Below are 20,634 nucleotides of genomic sequence, written 5' to 3' on the forward strand. Positions count from 1 at the left end.
TAGAAGTGTTACTCAGTCTTAGGTTTTGCCTCTGAATTTCAGTGGGAGCTTGGAGCCATAATTCATTTTGTACTTCCCTGCTATTTTGGATACATTTACCAATGTATTTCAAGCTGTTTAAAACTCTCATCAGCATCACATTTTTTAACGTGCAAGGCACAGTCAGCCAAACACATTACTGAAGGACTCCATCATGCAGCAGCTTCCCTGGTATAAAAGAATTTCCCTGTTTCACCCCCCCTCTCTGTGAAAGTCCTGTGAAAGTAAATCAAACTAACTGAATTAGCCTAAAAAATCCCTATGTGCTTTTGAATAGGGATATAGAAACAGCTGAACCATGGGATCTACCATGTTTCTTGTCTATGAATTCTGAAGATTTGAAAGTTGGGAGTGCTTAAATGAAGACATTCCTACCTCATAAAGCAATGCCTTTGAATGGCTGCCTTCAAACTGAGCCTGTCATGCTCCTGCAGAGAGAAAATCCAGTGCAAGTACTGGTTGCCTTGTACCAGAACTTTTTAGCCTGCAAGCTCACAGGAGAATTTTTATGTCTTTATGAAACCCTTAACAGCCTTTTTATAATGAAGTGAAACTTGTGTCTTCAACCTGAAGCACAGTGGTAGTATTTTGCCTGGGACACTGTGGTCCCTATCTCTGGAGTGTCTCTATTATGAGCGTTGAACTTTGTGGCTACTACAGCAAGTATAAACGCTATCAGAAATGCTGGTACTTAGACGCCGACTGTTCTGTGCATGCATTCACATTAGCTGATCACTGACCTTCAAGAGGGCTCCTGACAGTAATCTTCAGTCAGGCATGTGGTACTGTCCCCTTCCTCTTGGTAGGTCTTTGGCAGGTGGGAAGGTGATTCAGCAAAACCCAATTTAACTGCTCTTTCTCCTCACACAGACTCTGCTGTAACAGTAGAAGATGATGGTATCAAGACCCAGCTGTTCAAGCTCACTACCAGTGTCAGCTTTTCCTATGTCAACCCTGCCTGGAAAATCTTTCTGCGCAAAGAGGTACAGATCATTAGCTGAGGGCTGGCTATGGTGGGAGGGAACTGGTCCCACATTTGGTTAAAATAATTTTTTGTCATAGGCAGCCAGTCTGATATAAAAGCACAAAGATAGTTGTGGGAGGAGGTCACATGAGACAGGAGTCAGAGGCAGGGAAGCATCTCAAAGGGGATCCGGGTCCTACTCTGCCTTACTGGCTCTTGTGTTTCAGTTTCCTTGCTTGTCCTTTCCTTTCTCTATAAAGCACTGAGAAATCTACAAATAAAGTAAATTTGTTGTTACCTGGTGCTTTCCTATTAAAATAATACAAATGTGTTTAAAATCAAGTGTTGGAGAGTGCACTGAACTCACCAGGGTTCATCCCATGGTCTCACCACTTTACTTTTGGTCCTTCACTCCTGGTCTTTCTGTTCACATTCACGGTGTCTTTTCCTTGCCTGTCCTTGGGGATGAATTAACTTCTTTCTGGCAGTGGAGCTATTTCTGAAACATCTGGAAACATCTGTAACATCATTGTTGTTTTTATCCTCCTCTCACAGGTGTTTTACCCCAAAGAAAATTTCAGTCACCCTTATTGTCTGAACTTGCTGTGTGAACAGGTATGTACTGGTGTATGACTCAAGGCCTGTCGTCTCTCTGGGGACAAAACACTCCGTAATTACATTGCACAAATTGCCTTTGCTTCTGCATATCCCTAGCAGTGATGGCCTCTCCTCCAGGTCCGTTCAGTGAAGCCCCTGTTCACTCCTCTCTGAAACTCAGTCTGTTTAATAGCTTTGGATACTCCAGCATAATCAGATGTGGTCTTTTCAGTGGAAGCCTCTCCGTTTCCTTCCTTTGCAGATCATGCGTGACACTTTCTCTGATTCCTGCTTTCGGATCTCCAGGGAAGAGAAGCGCAAGATGAAAGACCTGCTAAGTAATTAACAGCCCCATCATCCCTTCCTCCCTGTGCCCATCCCAGATTTTGATTTGAAATGAGAAACCATCCTCCAAGCCCTTTCAGGCAGGACTTAGGGCAGAGGAGGAATGTTTGTCACTGCAGCAAGCAAGCACATTTGTGTGTGCTGTATAGTGCAGTGTAGGAATGTTTGTTTACTCTAAATGGCCAGAAAATTGCCCTGAAATTTCTCTGGGCCAGAAAAACTTAGTTCTGGTATGTTTATTGTGGGAAGAGGAAACTGAAGCCCAAGGATGGAATTTTGAGTTGCCTTAAAATCCAACTGTCGTATTTGACAAGAGCTCCATGGAGAGGGGGAGAGAAAATAGTAGTAGACTGGTGTGTGCAAAATAATTTGGTATCCTTTCGCCTCTGCATGTTGTTTGCTGCACTGTAATCACTGAGGGGGACTGGTGTGAATGAGTCCCTGGCCAGAGGGAGACTTGGCCATCTCTGTCTTACTAAGAAAGTATCTGTTTTGTAACCCTGGTAGTGGAGTTCCGGGTTGGCAACAATGTCCAGTCCATTCAGGAGGATGCGATAAAGAAGAGAATTGTACTGGCTGCTCGGGATAACTGGGCTAACTATTTCTCTCGCCTCTTCCCAGTTCATGTGAGTCTTAATTTTCTCAAGACCTTGGGCTTGCTTTAGCTGTGTGGCTTTAGTTCACCTGGGATCTCTTTCTGTCTCCCTGCCTGGCCACACATCAGTCATTCTTCTGTGCCTTATGTACTTCTCTGGGTTTGACACCTCTGTCAGCCCAGGTCCTCCTTCATGGTCATGTGGTAGCATCTTCTTCCCCTGCTGCATCCTGTCCAGATGCTTTGATGCTCTCTGCTGCACTTCTCTTACAGGGGGAAGGGGGAAGCGATGTCCAGATCCTGGGTGTTTCTCACCGGGGCTTGCGGCTGCTGAAGGTGGTGAAAGCAGCTGGCTATAATCCTGAACACCTGAAGATTCTTCACAGCTACAGGTGAGCAAAAGGACACTAGTTGCTGCAGGATAATTTGTCACTTGCAGGATGCTTTCAGAGTGTTAGGAGGCAAACTGAGTGAGCTGAATATTCCCTGGTTGTGCTGTGCTATCTAGGATTGTCCTAAGCTAGTTGTGACTCACGGACCCTCCTTCTAATGAGTTTGGCCATTCCCTTTCCTTCTATCTTGTGCTTTGCTTACGCTATGTGAGTGCTAGGTGAGAGTCAGCTCCACACACGTCATCACAAGACAGGTCCTCAGAGTGGTGTGGTGAAAGCCATGAGCAGCCTATGGTGCTGTTACTGTTGTAACACAGTGCTGGTGAAAGGCCACCCTCTGGAGCATGCTGAGGCCTGTCTCCGTTTTCAGTCCTTGGAATGAGCTCCCACCCCCATGAGCTGCGTCCTTAGCTCTGGCAGAAGGAGCCTGAGGATGAAGGCCGTGTTCTCAGCTTTGCAGATGTGCTGTCAGTGGAACTGAAGGGCAACAATGCCCTGGAGTTCTCCCTGAAGACAGAGCAGCTCTTCCTGCGTTCTCCAAAGGCTCTGTGCATCAAGGCCATGGTGGAACTCTTCCTCCAGGAGCTGAGGCAGGTGAGGGAGTGGCTGCAGTGCAGTAGGGAATGGTGGTTTCCCACCTGGACCTGAGAGTGTCCATGGGATGAAATGGTCTGAGTCCTTCACATCCTAGGGATGAGATTTGACCCCCCCCCTGTCGCTTTTTCCCCAGGATGCCAACTACGTTGTTGCTCTGCGCAGCTACATCGTGGATGACAAGAGCCTTCTTAGCTTCAAGAAGGGTGACCTCATTGAGTTACTGCCCATGCAGGGCATGGAGCCAGGTGAGGGAATTTGTTGAGATTTGCAGGAAAGGTGGGGACTGCGTCCAAGGGCCTGCTGGACCCATGGTGCCCAGATGCTCTACATGCTGCTGTTGAGTAAACCAGAGGAAAGCAGGCTGTGAAGGGCTGGCACAGCCAGCATTTAGCTCTGCCACTCTCTGACGGCAGCCCACCTTGTTCCAGCTGCCACAGTTATAGGGGATGTTATCATAGGAGGCGGGAAAACCTAGTCAGTCTGATGCTCTCCTTTGCTGCTAGAATGCTTGACTGCTCGTTTCTCTTGGTAACTGCCATGGTTCCAGGCTTTTTCTCCCTTGTTTCTGTAGGCTGGCAGTTCGGCTCCACTGGTGGCCGCTGTGGTATTTTCCCCACCAGCTTGGTGCAATTGGCCGCAGCCCCTGATTACCTCAGCACCAGCATGGGGAGATGTGGAGGGTGGCAGAAGAGCGTGCAAGCTTCCCCAGAGAGCAGGAACACTAGCAGGGAGGTGACGGTGAGTTATCCTTGGGGAAGTTCTAGGGGCATATGGCTGAGCTCTCTGGAAGCTGCCAGGGTGGGTCCATGGCCCGGGTAGCATCTGACCTCCTAGGCTAGAGGGAAGATGACTGCTTAAGCCTTGCAGATGGAGACCTCAAATACTGTCATAGTGGGAAGGGGAGGCACCACACACAGATGAGGTCTGGCAGGTGAGAATATGCGCTGCAGTTCCTCAGCTGACTTTTTAGGGTGGGTTTGGGGGCTGTCCCTGCAGAGCTCTGTTCCCAGCCTGACATCAGAACCCAACAGCATCATGCTAGTCCCTGCTGGTGATCATTATACCATGATGGACTTCGCTATAGCCTACTTCCGAGATGCTCAGTCCACGTGAGTAGGCTGTGGTCCTTTCTGAACAGGCATACATATGGCCTGACACACACCAAGCCGTATCTAGGGATATTTCTTGGATTGTATGTTCCCTCTCCTCTGTCTAGGCAGGAATTGAAGGGGACATCTGCTGAAAAGAAGAGTGTAGCTGACCTGGTCCAGCACACTAAGGTGAGCCCAGTCTCTCCCCATGGCTACAGCCAGAATCCCAGCTCCAGTATTGTCTCTGGCTTTGTCCCCACATAGCGACAATGCAGAGAGCAGACCCTTGGCTGCAGTCTCTGGAGAAGTGTAGGTGCCCCTTAGTCTTCAGTGCTACCTGCAAGATACTGGGAGCTTGTGTCTTCTTGTGAAGGCTGCAGCACAGCTCTGTGCAATCTGCCTCCCCAGTTTACCCTTGTATTCTGGCCCTGTAGGTCCCAATCCAGGCATCTTTGCTCCGGTACTCTGACAGTGAGCTGAACGAGCTTGCTACAAAGAACTTCAAGAGTAAGTACCTCCCTAGGACACGATACCACAGAGGCTGGAGCGGGGGTGAGTGGGATGGCCTTGGTGGCCACACATGGGCACACGGGCCCCAGGGCAGGGAATGAAGACTGTGAAAGGAGAGCTCCTTCTAAGGCATTTCTGCAGCTAATAACCACCTGTGTCCATACTGAAAGTGTCCAACAAAATGCACTTTGCCTTGAGTAAAAAGTGTCCAAGAACACACCCTGCCTGGGCTGATGTCCCACTGACCACATGTGTCCAATGCAAGTCTTGTAATAGCCTGTGAGAGGCAGAAAAGCTTTTAGGACATTTTCTAGTCTACTGCCTGCCGTGTGGCAGGATCACCTCTGCTTAGACCCGAACACTAGCTTTTGCTTTGCAGCTCTGATGCGGTTCATGGGAGATCAACCGAAACTCAAGAACCAGAATGAGGTTGAATGCATCTATGAAATCCTTCAGGTTTGTGACCTTCCCCTGGGCAAGGTGCTGAAGCACTGATGGGAATGAAGGGCCAAGACCTCGCTGGGAAGGGCGAGGGCAGGGAGAGTCATAATGCAACCTCCTACGAGAGAAAGGGAGCAGAAATGGAAAGGCTGATTAAAAAACATGGCAGGGAGGGGTTGCATGTAAATGGATCACTGCCTGGATGAGAGCACAACCAGCCTCTCCTTCTTTGGGCTAGATAACACTGGAGACCAGGGGCTGCAACACCCAAACTTTAAGCCAAATTGACAGAGCTCTGGAGCTGGGAGAGAGAGGGCACAGAGATGACCTCAGGCCTCTCTGATGCTCTCTTCCCATCTCTGATGCTGTCTTCTCTCCAAATGCAGCTGTGCAAGGAGAAGGAGAGCTTCCATGATGAGGTCTACTGCCAGGTCATCAAACAGGTCACCCACAACCCGAGCCAGTGAGTACCAGCACCTTCCGATCCTGTGCGTGCACAGCCTGGGGGGAACCCTCTGCCTCACTGCATGGACACCAGTTGCTGAGCACTCAGGAAATCAAGCCAGTCACTGGGTTTGGCATTTTCACTTCAATGGACGTTTGTCTTTGTATTTCTGGCTGCTGATACATCTGGGCCGTGGTAAACATTCCTGGTAGCTCCTGGTAGTGGTGCTGGTCAGAGCCCCAATTTCCTCATCACAGCCCAAGGGAACTGACACAACAGTTAGGGACTGGCTTGACCCCACGCTGCCCTGCGATACAGCAGCAGTGGCATCAGAGTAGCTTTGACTGTTCCCTTTCTTTGTTTGCTGTTAGAATAACTGAATCAATCCCTTCCTCAGCATAAGAAACCTATGACCAAGTGCTGCCACCTCATTTTCTGCCACCTGCCATAGATGTTCAAAAGGACAAAGGCTCGCTTTGAGCTGCCTGGTGTAGGAATTATCTTATTGCAAGTGCCCACAGTTCTTTCTGTTCTACAGGGACAGCGTGCTGCGTGGTTGGTTGCTCCTAAACCTGCTAACTGGGTACTTCCTCCCTTCTAACATCCTGATGCCCTATGCCACCAAATTTCTGCAGCTAGCCAGCAGCGATCCATCTAGCACCCACCAGGGTATGACTGTTTCTGTGTCCTGTAAAATAAACGTCTGCCCCCTTGTTACTAAGGCCCAGTAGTCAAGGAAAGAAGACAGGATCCAGGTGGGGACATGGGTCCAGTGGGAAAATCTCTCTTATGCTGTTAGGCAGGAGAAATGAGCGGGGTACCAAGGGAGCTGAGCCTGCAGGCAAGAGTCAGCGGTCAGCTTTGTGTCTCTAGTCTTTCTCTTTGCAGAGGTTATTTCCCATTGCATCTTTGCCCAGGCAAGGTGGAATTGTGTCTCAGAAGCTTAGCTTAGCCCTGTGGCTTGGGCCCAGTTTGACAGCTAGACCCTGGGGGAAAGGCAGTCTGTGATCTTCCAGGGTCATCAGCTCTGAGGTATTTGGGTTGGAATCCTGTCAGCGAAGAGGGTTCTAGTTCTCCCACCCTGTCATGCCCCTGTACTCCTGCTGTCTGGGGCTGGCCTCTCATGATCTGGATGTGTCCTGGCAGAGTGGGAGATGAGGTCAAGTCTTTTTGCTCTCCTAGCAGCAGCCTTGGGTTAAATTCAACACAGCCAGGATGACCCAGCACCACAGGACACAATGCTTATTCCTCTGTTTGGCTCGGCACACGAAGCTTTTTCTTTCTCCGGCAGATATAGCCAAGATCTGTCAGAGCAACCTGCGGAAAAATTTCATGTATGGGGGCCGTCGCCACCTTCCTTTCCCGGTGGAGATAGAGGCATTGCTGGTATTGAGGGGCAGAGAAGTGGGGATACTGGGAAGAGAGGGAGGGCAGGGGCTTGCCGGGAGGTGCTACGTGCAGTGTTTTACAGGGGAGGTTAGTGTTCCAAGAAAGGAAATGAAGCGTGTGTCTGCAAGGGGATTGGGAGGTGCCATGCCATGGAGTAGGCAGGGATACGGGCAGGGAGGAGGCAGGTACGATGGGCAAGCAGTGGAAGGCAGAGAATGGGGATGAAGAGGGAGTGAAAATTGTGGGGCTGATGGGATCTCGCATGTCTTGCTGCCTAAAGACTGTTTTGCAGAAAGGGCACAGTGCTCGCCGGCTAGTGATACTGATGCCTGGAGGCATGGAATACCTCACTAGAATCAAGACATTCACGGTGAGTTTTCTGCTTTGAATTTTGTTGTTGATCTGGACTCTGAGCCTCACCAGGGAACTCTCTCATCTGCCAAAACTTTGGGCTTGGCCAGTGCTTCCCACAGCGCTGTGACAGTTTCCCACTCGCTTCCCAGGAATCCCTGTAGCAGCGTGTCTCTGCAGGGCTTGCACAATGCTGGGATGCCTCACCAGCTCAGAATCATGGAATCATAAAATCCTTTTTGGTTGCTGCTTTGTGCGATGGCCAGAGCCATACTGCTGCCCTCCAGCAGGCCCAGCATGTCTAACTGCTCTGGGATGCTTTCGGGCTTGCCTGGCCATGGTATTTATTTGCTTCTTTCCTTGCTTCAGGTGGCCAAGGAGCTCTTGCAGGAGATCTGTGAGCAGATGGGGGCAGGTGAACAGGAAGAGATCTGGGAATTTGTTCTTTTTGCCAGCAGGAGCAACAGCCATAATCTCGGCAAGTAGAGACTAGCATCTAGCTTTGTTCTTAAAGTGGTTTTTCCAACAGGGAGTACCACAGCTACTGTTCCAAGTAGTTCCCGCACCCTTGCTGGCTCTGGGAATGTTCCTCTTCAGCAGTTTCCCTCTGTACTAGGGTTAAGGACTGTGCCTTCTCGGGGGCTGTGTTGCTTGTTTCTGAAAGAGATGTGTCTGTCTGTGTGGGTCCGTGTCCTGTAGAATGGCTTATGCCTGGAGTTGGCAGGGCAGGGTGGCACAGAGGTGTGCAGGAAGGCTCCTGTCCCAGGCCATGGAGCTCAGCCCACTGTCTTGGCACCGAGTGACCACCCTCTCTCTGCATAAACATGTAGATAAAACTGTGAGGCCGATAAGATCGGAGGAGTATCTTCATGATTACCTGCTGGAGGACAAGTTGGTCACTGTGACTTTACGCAGGCTCATCTGGAGGACACCTCTGCACTTTGAGAATAAAATTTATACTGATGTCCATTATGGACAGGTAAGCAACAAGGCCAGTGTGTGCCACCAGGAACCTCCCTAGCAAGGGCTCCCTAGCAGGGGTGGAGTTAAGTGTAAGGGCAAAGGGCATGTCCCAAGGGAGCTGAAGAAGCAGGAGGGCTTTGGCTAATCAGCTTTGTATGCCGTTTCTGGGAATGACTAATAACTGAATTTATGGAATGCAAGGAAGGCAGTGTGCCTGGAGCCCTAGCCTATGAGCTGTACTGTTCCAGACGTGGTTTCTGCAGTTCCGCATGCTCTTCCCAAGCCCAGAAAACCTTTGCTTTTGTGTTACCCGCCTGAGCCGGATGTGTTATCGGCAAGGTGGGATGTGGGTCTCTGCAGCCTGGCACTGCCCAGACCTGCCTGCACCCTCCGGCAGGTGTAAGACAGGCCTCTTTGCTGTGCTGTCCCTCAGGTGCAGTGGGATTACCTGAACGGCAGGATACTGCTGAGCCGCAGTAAGGAAATGGAGATCGAGGTGGGCGTTTTGGCAGTGCTCCAGCACTGGGCCAAAACAGAGCAGCAGAACTCTGTTCCCTCCAGGTATGTCTCCAGGTGGGCCTCTATCTCTGATGGCCAGTGCCACAGGGGTTAGGGGTAGGTGCCTGAATTCGTCTCTGGATGACTGAGGAATGGACAGTTCTAGAGAACATAAGCTACTAATTAACATCACTTAGTGACTGACTTCTGCCCATAATCAAGAAAATTTACCTCCTGTTCACATTCTTAATGTTGACTGTCTCTGATCCACATTTCCTTTTCTGACTCCTCCTAAGCTGAGGGTCATGAGGGTGCCGTGGGCATTTCTTTTGACTGCCATCCATGTGTCTGTAATCCCAAGGGAGCACATGAGTTTATAGCTGGGACGAATGCTCCTTTGTTCTTTCTCACAAGTCCCAGAGTTTTCAACCCTGAGCACCTGAAATTTGTAGTGAGATGCCTAGTGGGAATGAAAATGTCCCTGGTGCCGGAAAGGTTCTGTGCTGCAGCCCTGAGCTGTATTTTCATGCTCCTTCCTTCCTGTAGCCTTACAGACTTTTGACTCAGAGTCAAGGTAATGTCTCCACCAGCTCCTCTTCCAGCACCAGCAGCAGGGGGTGACGGCACAACCCTGCTGGGAATGGGGAGCTCTGTGTAGCGCTTCGGTCACACAGGAGCAAGACAGGGTTAGAGTAAGGTGGTGTTCAGCTGAGGCTGCCTGCGAAAGAAACGCCTTGTGGCTTTACTTCCAGGCTACACTCCTCGCTTGAAGAGTTGTCTCCAGAAAGGTGGGATTTCTCCCAGTGCACTAGTCAGTGGTGCACAGCCACCTTCTCTGTGGAAAATGGTGGTCTCACTGTCTGGTGTTTCCTTCCACATTACCCAGTTCAGAAACGACCTGTTGTGCCCTTCCTCTCTCCCTCCACCCTTGCCCCCAGCCATGTACTTGAAAACTGTTGCCACATCCTCTCCTTCCTCCTAATTCCCCTGGGCTGATTTTTTGATTTTAGCTGGGCAGGGGGTGGCTTAGTATCTGCTTGTTGGCACAGGGAGGAGCTGAAGGAGTACACGCCAAAGACCCTGCAGTCCTCCATCAATCCCCAGTCTCTGCAGGACCACGTTGGCATGCTGCTGAGAACCAAGCAGCCCCTCCAGCCACTGGATGCAAAAATTCAGTTCATAGGTGAGGAGACATCCAGATCTGCTTGCCTCATCTATCCTGAGCATGACAGCAGCTGCTCTGAATGTGCTTTTGGGACACTTCATGATTTTGGCAAGGATCCTTGGAGCCTGGAGTAGGCCATGACATAGCATTCCCTAGATTGGCGCTTGTTCTCCAGCGTGGTGGTCATGGGAGAAGTTCCACCTCTTTTGTAGAAATCTGCAGTAGATTTTCAGAGCTCTGTGCGAGTTGTGTTTTAGTTGATATTCTGGCTGCATGTCTGTTTGCTGGTCAGAAAAAAAACCAGGGCGTCTATTCAGGCTGCTCAGACTGCTGAGAATTGAGCCGGGGGCGGGGGAGGGAGAACTTGTCAATCTTACTGTTTCGTGTAGAAAAGCTTGGGAACTCTTGCAGCTTTTGACCACCTTAGGTTGGTGCAGTGGATCGCTGGCTGGAAGCTGCTGCCTGAAAAGCCACCTTTTGCTTCCTTACAGAGCATGTGATGAAATTGCCTTTCTTTGGCTACAACATCTACTTTGTAAAGAGAGTCAGCGATGACACAATCCCTGTGCCCTGTTTCTTTGGCGTGAATAAAGAAGAGATCATTGTGGTGGATGGCACCACCCAGGTATGCCAGACAATTCCTCCCTAGAGTCTGGAGCCCTGATGTCTGTCAGATATTAACTTTGACTTTTAGAACTTGTGCAGGAAGAGACTGCATTTACCTGCGTCACAGCCACTCAAACAACAGCCCTAGCCCAAAGCAAGTGACACGAGCAGTACAACAGTTAGTACTGCTGTGTGCTCTTTTCTCAGTCCAGTGATCATGGTGAGCAGTAAAGCGAAGTGCAGGTCGCATTCCCGTTTGCCCAGTCTTGCTGGAGTTCTAGGGACATGCTGTCAGCAGGAGCCTGCCCCGTGTTCTGTACACACGGCCGTGCGTCCCAGGCCTTGTCTCGACTTTCAACAGGCTCTTGAGGTGAATCCTCCTTGGTGAGAATCAGATGGCTTTATCTGCAAGGACCGCACCAGAAAGCGTTTTGTGGCTTTTCTCCTTATACAGGCAGTCTCCTGCGTCATTCCGTTGAAGGAGCTGCAGAAGATGCGAACGCTGCAGCCTGTCTCTGACGGTGGGCTTCCCGGCATAGAACTGAACTACGGCTCGGCTGCCAGCCCCAAGGCCATGTGGCTTGAACTGTCACAGGTGAGACCAGCGTGGACCCACAGGTTCCCCCAGCAGTTCAGAAATTGCCCTCAACCACCCAGCTGAGCCTCTGCTAACAGACAGTGCTACTGCTCTCTCGTCCCAGAGCACTGCATTTCCTGGGCCCCAAAGTGCAGATTCGTCCCAGCATGCACCCAATAATTATGGAAAGCGATTTATGGGAATATTTAATGATGAGAAGCAGCCATTTCTGGGGCAGAGAATGACTGATGTGGATTTGTGTTTTGACAGGCTAAAGAAATGTACCACACGATTGTTGTCATCCTGGATAGAAGAGAGTTGCAGCACTAGAGCCTGGGAGGAGGAGAAAGACCAAGCGAAATGGCGCTGTCCTCCCTTCCTTGGGCTTGTTCAGTGCTCCCTGCCCCGTCTTCTGGAGAGGACTCTCCCGAAAGACACCCCTGACGTCAGGCAGTTGCTGTAAGACTGCCACCGCAGTGTGTGCTGCTGGCCTGGCCCGTGATCGCTCCCCTGCATGACCTGCCCCTCAGTCCCCCAGTGCTATTCCATGACCCAACGCATGCTGTGGCTAACGCCACCAGACACGCTTTCCACACCGTGGCTTTTTCCCAGCCTGTTCCAACACGGAGCAGCTGAACAGGTGCAAGTGACTGCTTTAGGCTATGCAGTGTGGGACTCCTCTCTGCTTTTTTTGATTAACACAAGCGGAGACTGATGCTTGCTGGGGATGCGTGTATGACAGTGCACAGCTGAGGCTACGAAATGACTGCACTGGCTGCTGCTGTGTTCCGTGGTGAGCTGCTTCTCTGTATTGCTATGCAAGAGGCCCTATAGCAGGATCGATGAAGCAGGAGCTTGTAGAAAGCATCTTAATTGCAAAGCAGATCAGTGTTAATATAGTTAACACATGCTGGGGTACAGATTGAGCTGCAATGGTAAGAAAGTGCACTGTTAACTTGATTTTTTATTTCTTACTGACATAATTATATGCATGTGTTTCCCTGTACTATAAAGAAGTCAATCATGTCCGTGCAGCTGTCACACAAACGATGGCTCCATGCCCATGGAGGAAGCGTATTTAAATGGAACTTGTATTACAGCAGGGGAGAGTATCCTGGCTTGTACAAAAATGCTAATTTATTTTTAGTGCTACAGCTACCCACCGAACTGAAAAGTATCTGCATTTTAGGAGACTGCAATAAAATAATCCTGCAGAGATGGCTTGAAGCTCTGACATGACAGGTACTGGTTTACATCTAACGCGAGAAGACTGACCCGCAGGCAGCTGGCAGAGCTTGCGGAACAGGTTGTCACTGCTGGCGGGGAAGGGGACAGATCGGCGGGTGCTCAGTGCGAGCCGTGATGCCCAGCCAGCTTCCTGCCGGTCGGCTGATGCCAGCAGTAACTGCAGCATCTGCCCTGTCAGGAACTTCCCTTCACGTACTGTTTGCTGCAGCCTGTGGAGTCTAGAAACACGTTCCACCCCCTCCTCCCTTCAGCAGTGCTACTGCAAGGCTATGTAAGGCACCACAGCACCGTGACAGACTTTCTTTCATGAAGTTTTCTTACAAGAATAATGATGATAGCTGGAGGTTAACTTACCCTTCTTCCCCTTCTCTTTTGCTGAGCTTTTGCTGCCTTACATAGATGCAGAACTCACCTGGTTAGACATGCCCCACAGTGTGAGGAAACACAACCCCGTGCCCTCACCAGCCTTTTGGGAGCCCCCTGAGTTACAAGGTAAACAAAGTGTTTCTGAGTTCACCCAGGCAGCAGCTGAACTCCAGAAGCACTGAGCTCTGGACAGACAGTGACCCCACTGAAGAGGCTGATGGAACAGGAGTTTTAATGGGAAGGGAAAACAGAAGCCAGCCAGCAACAGCTGAAAAAGACTTCTATTGCGTAAAAGGCTTCTGGTAGGGCCCTTTGTCCTTCGGTGAGCAGAGCAAGCTGAAGATCTAAGTCACTTTGCAGTTAAGTGTTTCCAGGTTCTCCTTCTGGTTCCACCTGGAGAAGGCCTGCAGCTTAAAGGGCCGGAGGCATCTGCTGGCCCATGCTTCCCCTCCACCCCATCCCAGGGTTCCATTTCTTAGCTGTCTGTTCAGATAAGAAAAGAGCTTTTATGTCTGTGTTCCCAGTGACAGAGTCTTAATGTGTCTAAGGCCAGTTTGCATGACTGAGTGGTAAGAAAAAGCTTCCAGGAAGAGGCCATAGCAGCTACAACATCGTTTTATTGTCAGTTCCGCACATACTCTTCAGTACATTTAAAAAAAAAAAAATACATCTGTTGAGTACAGTGATCCAAAAGCCTGTTTGATGGCCTCTCAGGCTGCAGATTCCTCTAGCAGCGGCAGTGCCTGAGGCCACCAGCCTCCATGGCATGGAACAAAGGCAGAACCCAACAGAAACCCACCACAAAGGACTCCTTCCAGGGAGCTGGGTTATTTCAAGCCCGCTGATACCCCAGGGTTCAGGTCCTTACATAAATATAGCAGCAGAGGCACCACAGCGGCAATCTGAGGGCCACAGCAGTACCTTAACCAGCTGTAACAGCAGCGTTGCCCTCCTATTGCAGACTGTGGGCGAGGCACAGGAAGCAGATATGGCTTTAGGGGTTACAAGCAAATGCTGGAAAAGTGTTGGCAACCTCGGTGCCACTATTGGAGAGATTAATACTGAAAAAGCATCACCGCCTAAGTTAAAGGGCAGGCAGAACTGGACAAAGTTAAAAAAAAAAGTTCACATTAAAAGAAAAAGCGTCTGAGTTTCTCCACCTTCAGAAAGTAGGCACTGCCCGCATGGTAAAACCAAAACGCTCCCCTCCTGCCCTTCAAGGGAAAACATTCCATCCAGGAACTCAACCATCAAGTTTGTCATTGGCAGCCCTGAGCAAAGCATGTGAACTTGTAGCATAAGGCTTCTATTGGTAACACTGAAATAAAAACTAAGAGACGGGGGAGCAAGGGGAGGAGCCATCTAGGAAGCAAGGTGCCGTCCCAAAGCAGAGTCCCAGTGGGGAAGTCTGAGCCCCTCCCCGACTGCTGCCGGGAGCAGAGGCTGGAGGTGCTGCAGATCGCCTGAAGCAGCAGCCCCTAACCCACGCAGCAGATGCAGCCGTCACACCTCTTGGCAAGAGGTACCAGAGGGCTTCGGTGCGCCAGTTATGGGAGAAACTCCGTAAGTTCACAGAAACTGGTGTCCTGGAAGTATGCGCCACTAATGACAGAAGTGAGCAAAACTGCAGTGGGAAAAGAGAGCTCGCTTCTGCAGTTCCACAAACCTCTCCCTGGCTGAGTTCTTCAGGATCCCTTGGTCTCACTGCTGGAGGAAGGAAGACGGCCAACACGACGCCGGGATCAGCTCTCTGAGCTCTGCCGCTCCTGCCAGTCTCTCTCACTCTCACACCTGACCCTCGTTTTGAAAAACTCTTTGATGAGTCTCTGTGCTTCCTCCTTCACTGCAAGAGAGGAAGCACCACCTTTGAGATGACGCTTAAGACACCTGCCCCCTTTAAAGCCATCGATCCATTCAGCAGCGACAGGACCCAAGATCCCTGGCGCTCTCCCCAGCTGCCAACTCACCAGTCTTGCGGGCAGGGTTCTGCTCTTCGGTCAGTAAGTGAGACAGGTGCCGAGCAAAGCCCTTAAACAGATCCTGCAGGGTTGGGGAAGACAAAGAGCAGAACGCAGACATCGGTTACCTCACCAGGCTGTTTCCACGTTTGTCTTGCCCCTAGCGCAGGCTGGCTGTACCACACACCATAGATTTAGACTACAGGAGTGTTGCAAACCTGCAAATACACCTGACCCGGCAGTGCTGGAGAAGCACACGCACACACACGCTGCCTTGCGGAACACATCGGCTACACCAGAACTGAACCTGATCTGTTGCCACTCCACAGGTGGGAGTTCTTAAAAACATGCTGGAGTTTATGGTGAAAAAACGAACAATCACAAACAAGCAAGGAACCAACACGGTACCACTCTCCACCACACACAAACCCTTTCTGGGGAGAGGCGAGTCCCTGCACCGAGGGTCACTGAAACAGCACGTACCAAGCCGTGACTTGGAAATTAAATGTATCCAGATGATCTTCCCCTTCTCCCATCCCCGGATCACCAGGGAGACGCAGTCTCCTTCTGCTAAAGAGGGTCTTGAGCTGTGCCCTACCTTGGAAGCAAATTTGCCACCCTTGTAGAATGGGGTCAAATATTTGACAACGATGTCTGCTGTCTCTTTGAGGGACACGCCTTTGGTCACTGGCTGCACAGTCTTGCTGGTTCCTTCCTTATTGCACTCCGATAAGTTCGGATCAAAAGTCACCTTCTTCTTTGTTGGACCAACACTTTTGCTGTCTGGCTGAGACAGAATGGAAGATTTTGCCACTGTCCGTAGCCGCTTTGCTGCGGGACTTTCCATATCCTGGAGATGGGACAGAAGAAAACCAAACCCACCAATTCCTGTGGCAGCGTGACACTTCCAAGCAGCCACCCCCTTCTGAGAACATGAATCTTCGCAGCATCCTGCAGGCTCTCCCTGGAGCGAATACCTTGCAGGAATCCACGTAACCCGTTTTACTGTGCAGATATAATACACTATTTCTCACACAAAGGCACTTTGAGGAAAACCCTTTAAGACTACCCCACTGAGAATTACCCCGTGCTCTTATTGGGGCAGCTAATTGCTAGACCCCGTCCTATACAGGAAAAGCTGACAGGAAAAGATTTCCCAGGATATCTGCTGAGAATACGCCCCTTGGGAAGAGCCAACCACTTGAGGAGTGCCACACTCCTGTGCAATTTGAGAGAACAAGGAGACTACACTGTTCAGTAGAGGCAGTTACCAGCAGTCTCAGATGCCAAATGCAGAAACAGAGACCGAATGGCAAGGAAGGCTGTGAGCACGGCTCTTTCTGAGCGCTCCTGTGTGTCACTGGGCTGGGGTTGCTCCCTTGGCCTGAGAAAGCAACTTGCTAATTACAGGTAGTTACAGATCTGCAGGGGGTGGAGAGACTCATTCCAGGCAGGTCATCAGCAAGGGTACGGTCACACGTGTTGCAGAGAAGAGGAAACAAAGCAGCGCGGAGGGGAAGCTTTCCGCTGCAGCCGGAGCTGCTGGCGCTGGCCCAGTGGGCGGCAGGCGGACACCAGCAGTGCAATGCAGCTGCGGTTCTCCTCTCTGCTGCAACGGCAGCTGGGCCCTCCCCAGATAAATAACACCGTCAGGGTGTAGTTCAGACCAGAGAGAAACGCGGCACAAGACGAGCAGAATAGAGGAAATTAGCATCCACTGAAGTCTTACCTCATCTGGTCCTGGTCGCTTCCCACACTCGCCTTCCCCAGCAACAGTTAGCTCAGTTTCTGTGACATTTTCGGCAAAACTAGTGGGAAGAGCAGAGAGAAGGCCACTCTTAATCGTTCTACAGCGAAGATACTGTCAGTGGCCATGAGACTCAATGTGGTAAAGCCCGAGTCTGCCTCACCAGCCTAGAAATCTAATACGGATTCCCGGACAAGGCTGGTGCGACTCTGCAGCTCATTAACAGGGTAACACAGGGAGCAGAGAGATAGAGATTTTACCTGGATTTTACATCAATTTCCTCTTGAAGGAGTTCAGATTCAGCAGCCCGCTGGGTCTCAAAATCCTCCTCTCTCTCAGTCAGTGTTGCTTCTGTCTCTCCCAGTTCTTCATTCTCTCCCTGGGACTGTCCAATCACATCTCCTCCAAAGACATCTTTGTTTTCCTGAGGTGTTGGTTTCTCTTGACACACGCTTTGAGAAGAAACCTGAGGTAGTGTGCTTGCAGAACAACCATCTTCCTTTGCTGAGCTGCAACTTTTGGCTTTAGACCCACCTTTGGGGAGGGAGAAGAATTTGGAAATATCCTGTGATTCTTTTTTAGCTGCTTCTGCGAGCATTTGCTGCTTCTTGCTAGGTTTGGACTTCTTTGCAGGGCCCTCCCCAAGGGCAGCTTTTGTGTCTGTGTCCGGACTGGGTTGCTGTCCTTTCTTTTCAGGAAGGAGCACTTCTGCCCCAGCACTCTCACACATTGCTTTGGTTGCTATTTCTTTCTTCTGGAGAACAGCATTTCTGGTGTCCAGTTCCAGACTCCAGTTGCTGTTGTCTTGCCGACTTGCACAATCTCCTTTTTTGACAGGGTTTGCATCAGTCCCCTCCTGGACCTTCAGCAGTTCTGAAGCTGTCTGGAACAAGCTGGATTTCTTTGGAAATCCTGCTCCCACACGCTTTGGTTTGAACTAGGGAGAAAGGAAGAAGAAACTTTGGATGTAAAAGCATTAAGGAAACCCTGTGTGCAGAACCCTGAAAGGAGCTCAGTTTCTGTACACAATACACCAGTGTGTACAGACATAAGCTGGGGAAGGTTCTAAATGTGACTTATCATCATAATCATTAACCGAGACATCAGAGAAATGGATTAGGTTAAAGTCATAGGCCTGCAGTAAGGAAACAGACAGCATCCCTGGTTAGAGCAAAATGAGAAAAACTTACTTAACTTATGGCCTGCACACAAATTATAATCACTAACAGGAACCAGCATGACTAGTTGATCTCACTCCAGAAACAAACAACAGACAGGAAAAGCGACTACAATAGAAATATACAGCTATGGCCACAGAAGGAACCTAAAATAAAATTATAAAAAAGCAGACAGACAAAGCACACCATTCCCTCCTTGTCTATCCCATCTGTACCTACTCACCGAGTAAACCTGGGACGCAGGGAGGAAATCCTCTTCTGCTGGAGGCCCAGATTTTGTTTCCAAGCTGCTATTGCCACCAGTTCCAGACCCAAAGAATGAGAACAACTCTCCTTGTTTTGAGGCTTTGTTGATTTCTGCTACCTGAAAAGAGAACAGAAAGAGTCTCTAGTGGCCAGAGATCTTGATGCATTCCTGCCTTTGTACGTACTAAAAGCCATAGAGGCAAAATAAATGCCTCCCCTGGAGAGACACCTATCTCAAGAACAGAAACATCTTCAGAGAGACTTATGGCAATCAGCTAACCTAAACCAAGGCTTCTCCATTGTCAGCAACAGTCTGAGGAACTCCCAATTCCCTTCATTGCTAGACTAGAAGATAACTGGATAAGCTTGCACTGCTATGTAGGTTTCCGGAGCCTGTAAAGCCAACAAAGATGTGAAACCAACGTGATTCTGAGCCCTCCAGGAAACAAAATCAAGACGAAAGATTTGGAAGACATCCAAGGCAAAGCAGAGCTTCTCCTTCATCTTTCCCACACAAACTTTACCCTGTTTGCCCTTAAGCTGAGGCCACACCGCGTTCAGGGGAACAGCAGCAGACGCATGGCCCTACCTTCTTTAGCACAGTTGCCTTGTAGGAGTTGGCCATTTTACTGGTTCGGAAAGCTTCATACTCCAGTTCCACAGCACAGGCGTGAGGGTCTGACCTGTAACACAGGCTGGGGTGATTTCTGGCAAGACACACTTCTAGATCTGCAAAGGGAACACTAATGCTTAAGCATCTCTCACAAAGTACAAAATTCCCTCCCTCCGGTGCGAGAAGAAGTGATAACTTCCAAGGAAGTCCCAAGGGATGCAGCAAGGAATTGCTGGAGAATGGAAAGGGTGGTGGAAACAAAGTTTTAAAACGAAGTCTCAGTGTCCGCTTGCCCAGCTTGAGAAGTACACTATCCCCATCTCGTGGGACAGGGAAGAATTGCGACTCCTACCATCCAGCTGATTTAGCAGAATCGAGACAGGAATCCTCATTATCTGATCCTGAACATCACTACGAGAAGGATGCGGTTAAGCAAAACCACATCCTCGGGCCAGATAACTTAAAAAGGTAATGAGAGTGGTAACGCTGCTCAGGGAAGCTTAGGCCCTGTGTTAAGGGACTCGGTATGTTACCCCTTTTCTCTCATCTCATACCCTTTTCCTCCTCCTGCTGGAACCTTTTGATTGGTGCTCAAAGCTTCTTCCAGCATCTTCAAGCAGTGTTCCCGTCCCTAGGAAACATGGGATACAGAATGCTCTACAGAGGTCACAGTGCCCCTTGGACTTCCATCCCTGAAGGAGTAAGAACAGGGCAGGCAGAATCTTTGTTGTTCTTTGCAAGTCAACAAGATTGATGGTTAACCAGCCTCTCCTACCTTCACGGTGAGCTTAGAGATTCTCCTGCTGAAGGCATCCTTCAAGGGACAGTCTGCACCTACCACAAAAGAGGCATTTATTTGGAAAAGGCGTCATAGCAGGGCTGGGGCTCCTGGAAACATCCCAACTGTCACTGGCAGGGTTGCCAGTCCAGTACTGCTCGGCATGCTCCTCCCTGCACAGTCAACCCCCAGCACCACTGCAGTCACCCTTTAACCCGGAGAAATTAAACTCCAAAAGAGTAGGCAGAAGCCACAGTGAGATTTTTCTTTCTGGATGAGAACATCTACTTTGCCACTTCATGGCTAACAGCTTTCCAAAACCTCCCCACCTCAGGAAACCCTTTTTCAAGGAATCCCGGCTCTTTGAAAACTCAACTCTTTTCCCCTCCCCACAATACCAACCAAAAAAAGAGAAGAGGCTGAACAGAGTAACGTGACCTACCAGGTGTTCTTTTACAACAGCGTAAGAACTATGTTGCTAGACAGGGCCCCAGTTAGTACAGTTACAAATGGCAAAGTTTTTCAGCAGTTTCCTTACGGCCCAATTGAATACTGCTGCCTAAGCACCGCAGAAGCAGCTTACAAAGTCAGGTTAGACAGAGTTTTCCTTCTCTTTTGCTTATTTGGACAAGCTGTTCAGAAAGGTGCATTCCATATCTTCACCCCAACCAAAGCTAAGCTCTGATCCATCTCCTCCAGCGAAGCCTTCACAGCCAAAAGTCTAACCTCTGTGCCTAGGGACTGACACCTCCAGTGTTGATGCTACATAAATTACATGCAGCTGCAAAATGCAAGACTTTTTTCTCCCAAAGAAAACCCACTATAAATCAAAGGAGATATTTACTTGGAGGAACAAAATCTTCCTTTTCTGGTTCTTTGCCCTGGAATAAAACAAAGATCAGTCAGACATTTCCATTCCTGCAACACACATGCTG

The 20,634-nt window shown here is 49.8% G+C and overlaps 2 protein-coding genes across 7 annotated transcripts in view; one reads left to right on the forward strand and one right to left on the reverse strand.

The window, feature by feature from the left end:
* Positions 1–13,158, forward strand: part of LOC130141896 (unconventional myosin-XVB-like) — a 28,698-nt gene extending 15,540 nt beyond the window's left edge. The window contains exons 22-44 of the mRNA XM_056323192.1: positions 910–1,022; positions 1,559–1,618; positions 1,863–1,938; positions 2,453–2,571; positions 2,814–2,932; positions 3,385–3,526; positions 3,663–3,774; positions 4,101–4,267; positions 4,526–4,638; positions 4,746–4,809; positions 5,055–5,127; positions 5,510–5,586; positions 5,958–6,034; positions 6,555–6,685; positions 7,308–7,402; positions 7,698–7,775; positions 8,126–8,234; positions 8,587–8,735; positions 9,153–9,280; positions 10,267–10,400; positions 10,874–11,007; positions 11,443–11,583; positions 11,836–13,158. Coding sequence (XP_056179167.1) covers positions 910–1,022; positions 1,559–1,618; positions 1,863–1,938; positions 2,453–2,571; positions 2,814–2,932; positions 3,385–3,526; positions 3,663–3,774; positions 4,101–4,267; positions 4,526–4,638; positions 4,746–4,809; positions 5,055–5,127; positions 5,510–5,586; positions 5,958–6,034; positions 6,555–6,685; positions 7,308–7,402; positions 7,698–7,775; positions 8,126–8,234; positions 8,587–8,735; positions 9,153–9,280; positions 10,267–10,400; positions 10,874–11,007; positions 11,443–11,583; positions 11,836–11,895 — 2,471 coding nt within the window. The 3' untranslated portion in view covers positions 11,896–13,158. The remainder of the gene's footprint in view (positions 1–909; positions 1,023–1,558; positions 1,619–1,862; positions 1,939–2,452; positions 2,572–2,813; positions 2,933–3,384; positions 3,527–3,662; positions 3,775–4,100; positions 4,268–4,525; positions 4,639–4,745; positions 4,810–5,054; positions 5,128–5,509; positions 5,587–5,957; positions 6,035–6,554; positions 6,686–7,307; positions 7,403–7,697; positions 7,776–8,125; positions 8,235–8,586; positions 8,736–9,152; positions 9,281–10,266; positions 10,401–10,873; positions 11,008–11,442; positions 11,584–11,835) is intronic.
* A 620-nt stretch (positions 13,159–13,778) lies between these two features.
* Positions 13,779–20,634, reverse strand: part of RECQL5 (RecQ like helicase 5) — a 39,744-nt gene continuing 32,888 nt past the window's right edge. For 4 of the 6 annotated variants that reach the window (XM_056328728.1, XM_056328723.1, XM_056328715.1 and 1 more), the window contains 10 exons: positions 20,544–20,580; positions 19,697–19,755; positions 19,476–19,552; positions 18,898–18,991; positions 18,286–18,426; positions 17,145–17,821; positions 16,867–16,945; positions 15,736–15,987; positions 15,147–15,219; positions 13,779–15,022 (listed from right to left, as the gene is read on the reverse strand). In XM_056328728.1, coding sequence (XP_056184703.1) covers positions 14,922–15,022; positions 15,147–15,219; positions 15,736–15,987; positions 16,867–16,945; positions 17,145–17,821; positions 18,286–18,426; positions 18,898–18,991; positions 19,476–19,552; positions 19,697–19,755; positions 20,544–20,580 — 1,590 coding nt within the window. In that variant the 3' untranslated portion in view covers positions 13,779–14,921. Of the gene's footprint in view, positions 15,023–15,146; positions 15,220–15,735; positions 15,988–16,866; positions 16,946–17,144; positions 17,822–18,285; positions 18,427–18,897; positions 19,038–19,475; positions 19,553–19,696; positions 19,756–20,543; positions 20,581–20,634 lie in introns of those variants that run through there. The other 2 variants (XM_056328737.1, XR_008820221.1) reach the window with 2 other exon arrangements.

The sequence above is a fragment of the Falco biarmicus genome, chromosome 1 (assembly GCF_023638135.1).
Source record: "Falco biarmicus isolate bFalBia1 chromosome 1, bFalBia1.pri, whole genome shotgun sequence".
In the NCBI taxonomy this organism is placed as follows: Eukaryota; Metazoa; Chordata; class Aves; order Falconiformes; family Falconidae; genus Falco; species Falco biarmicus.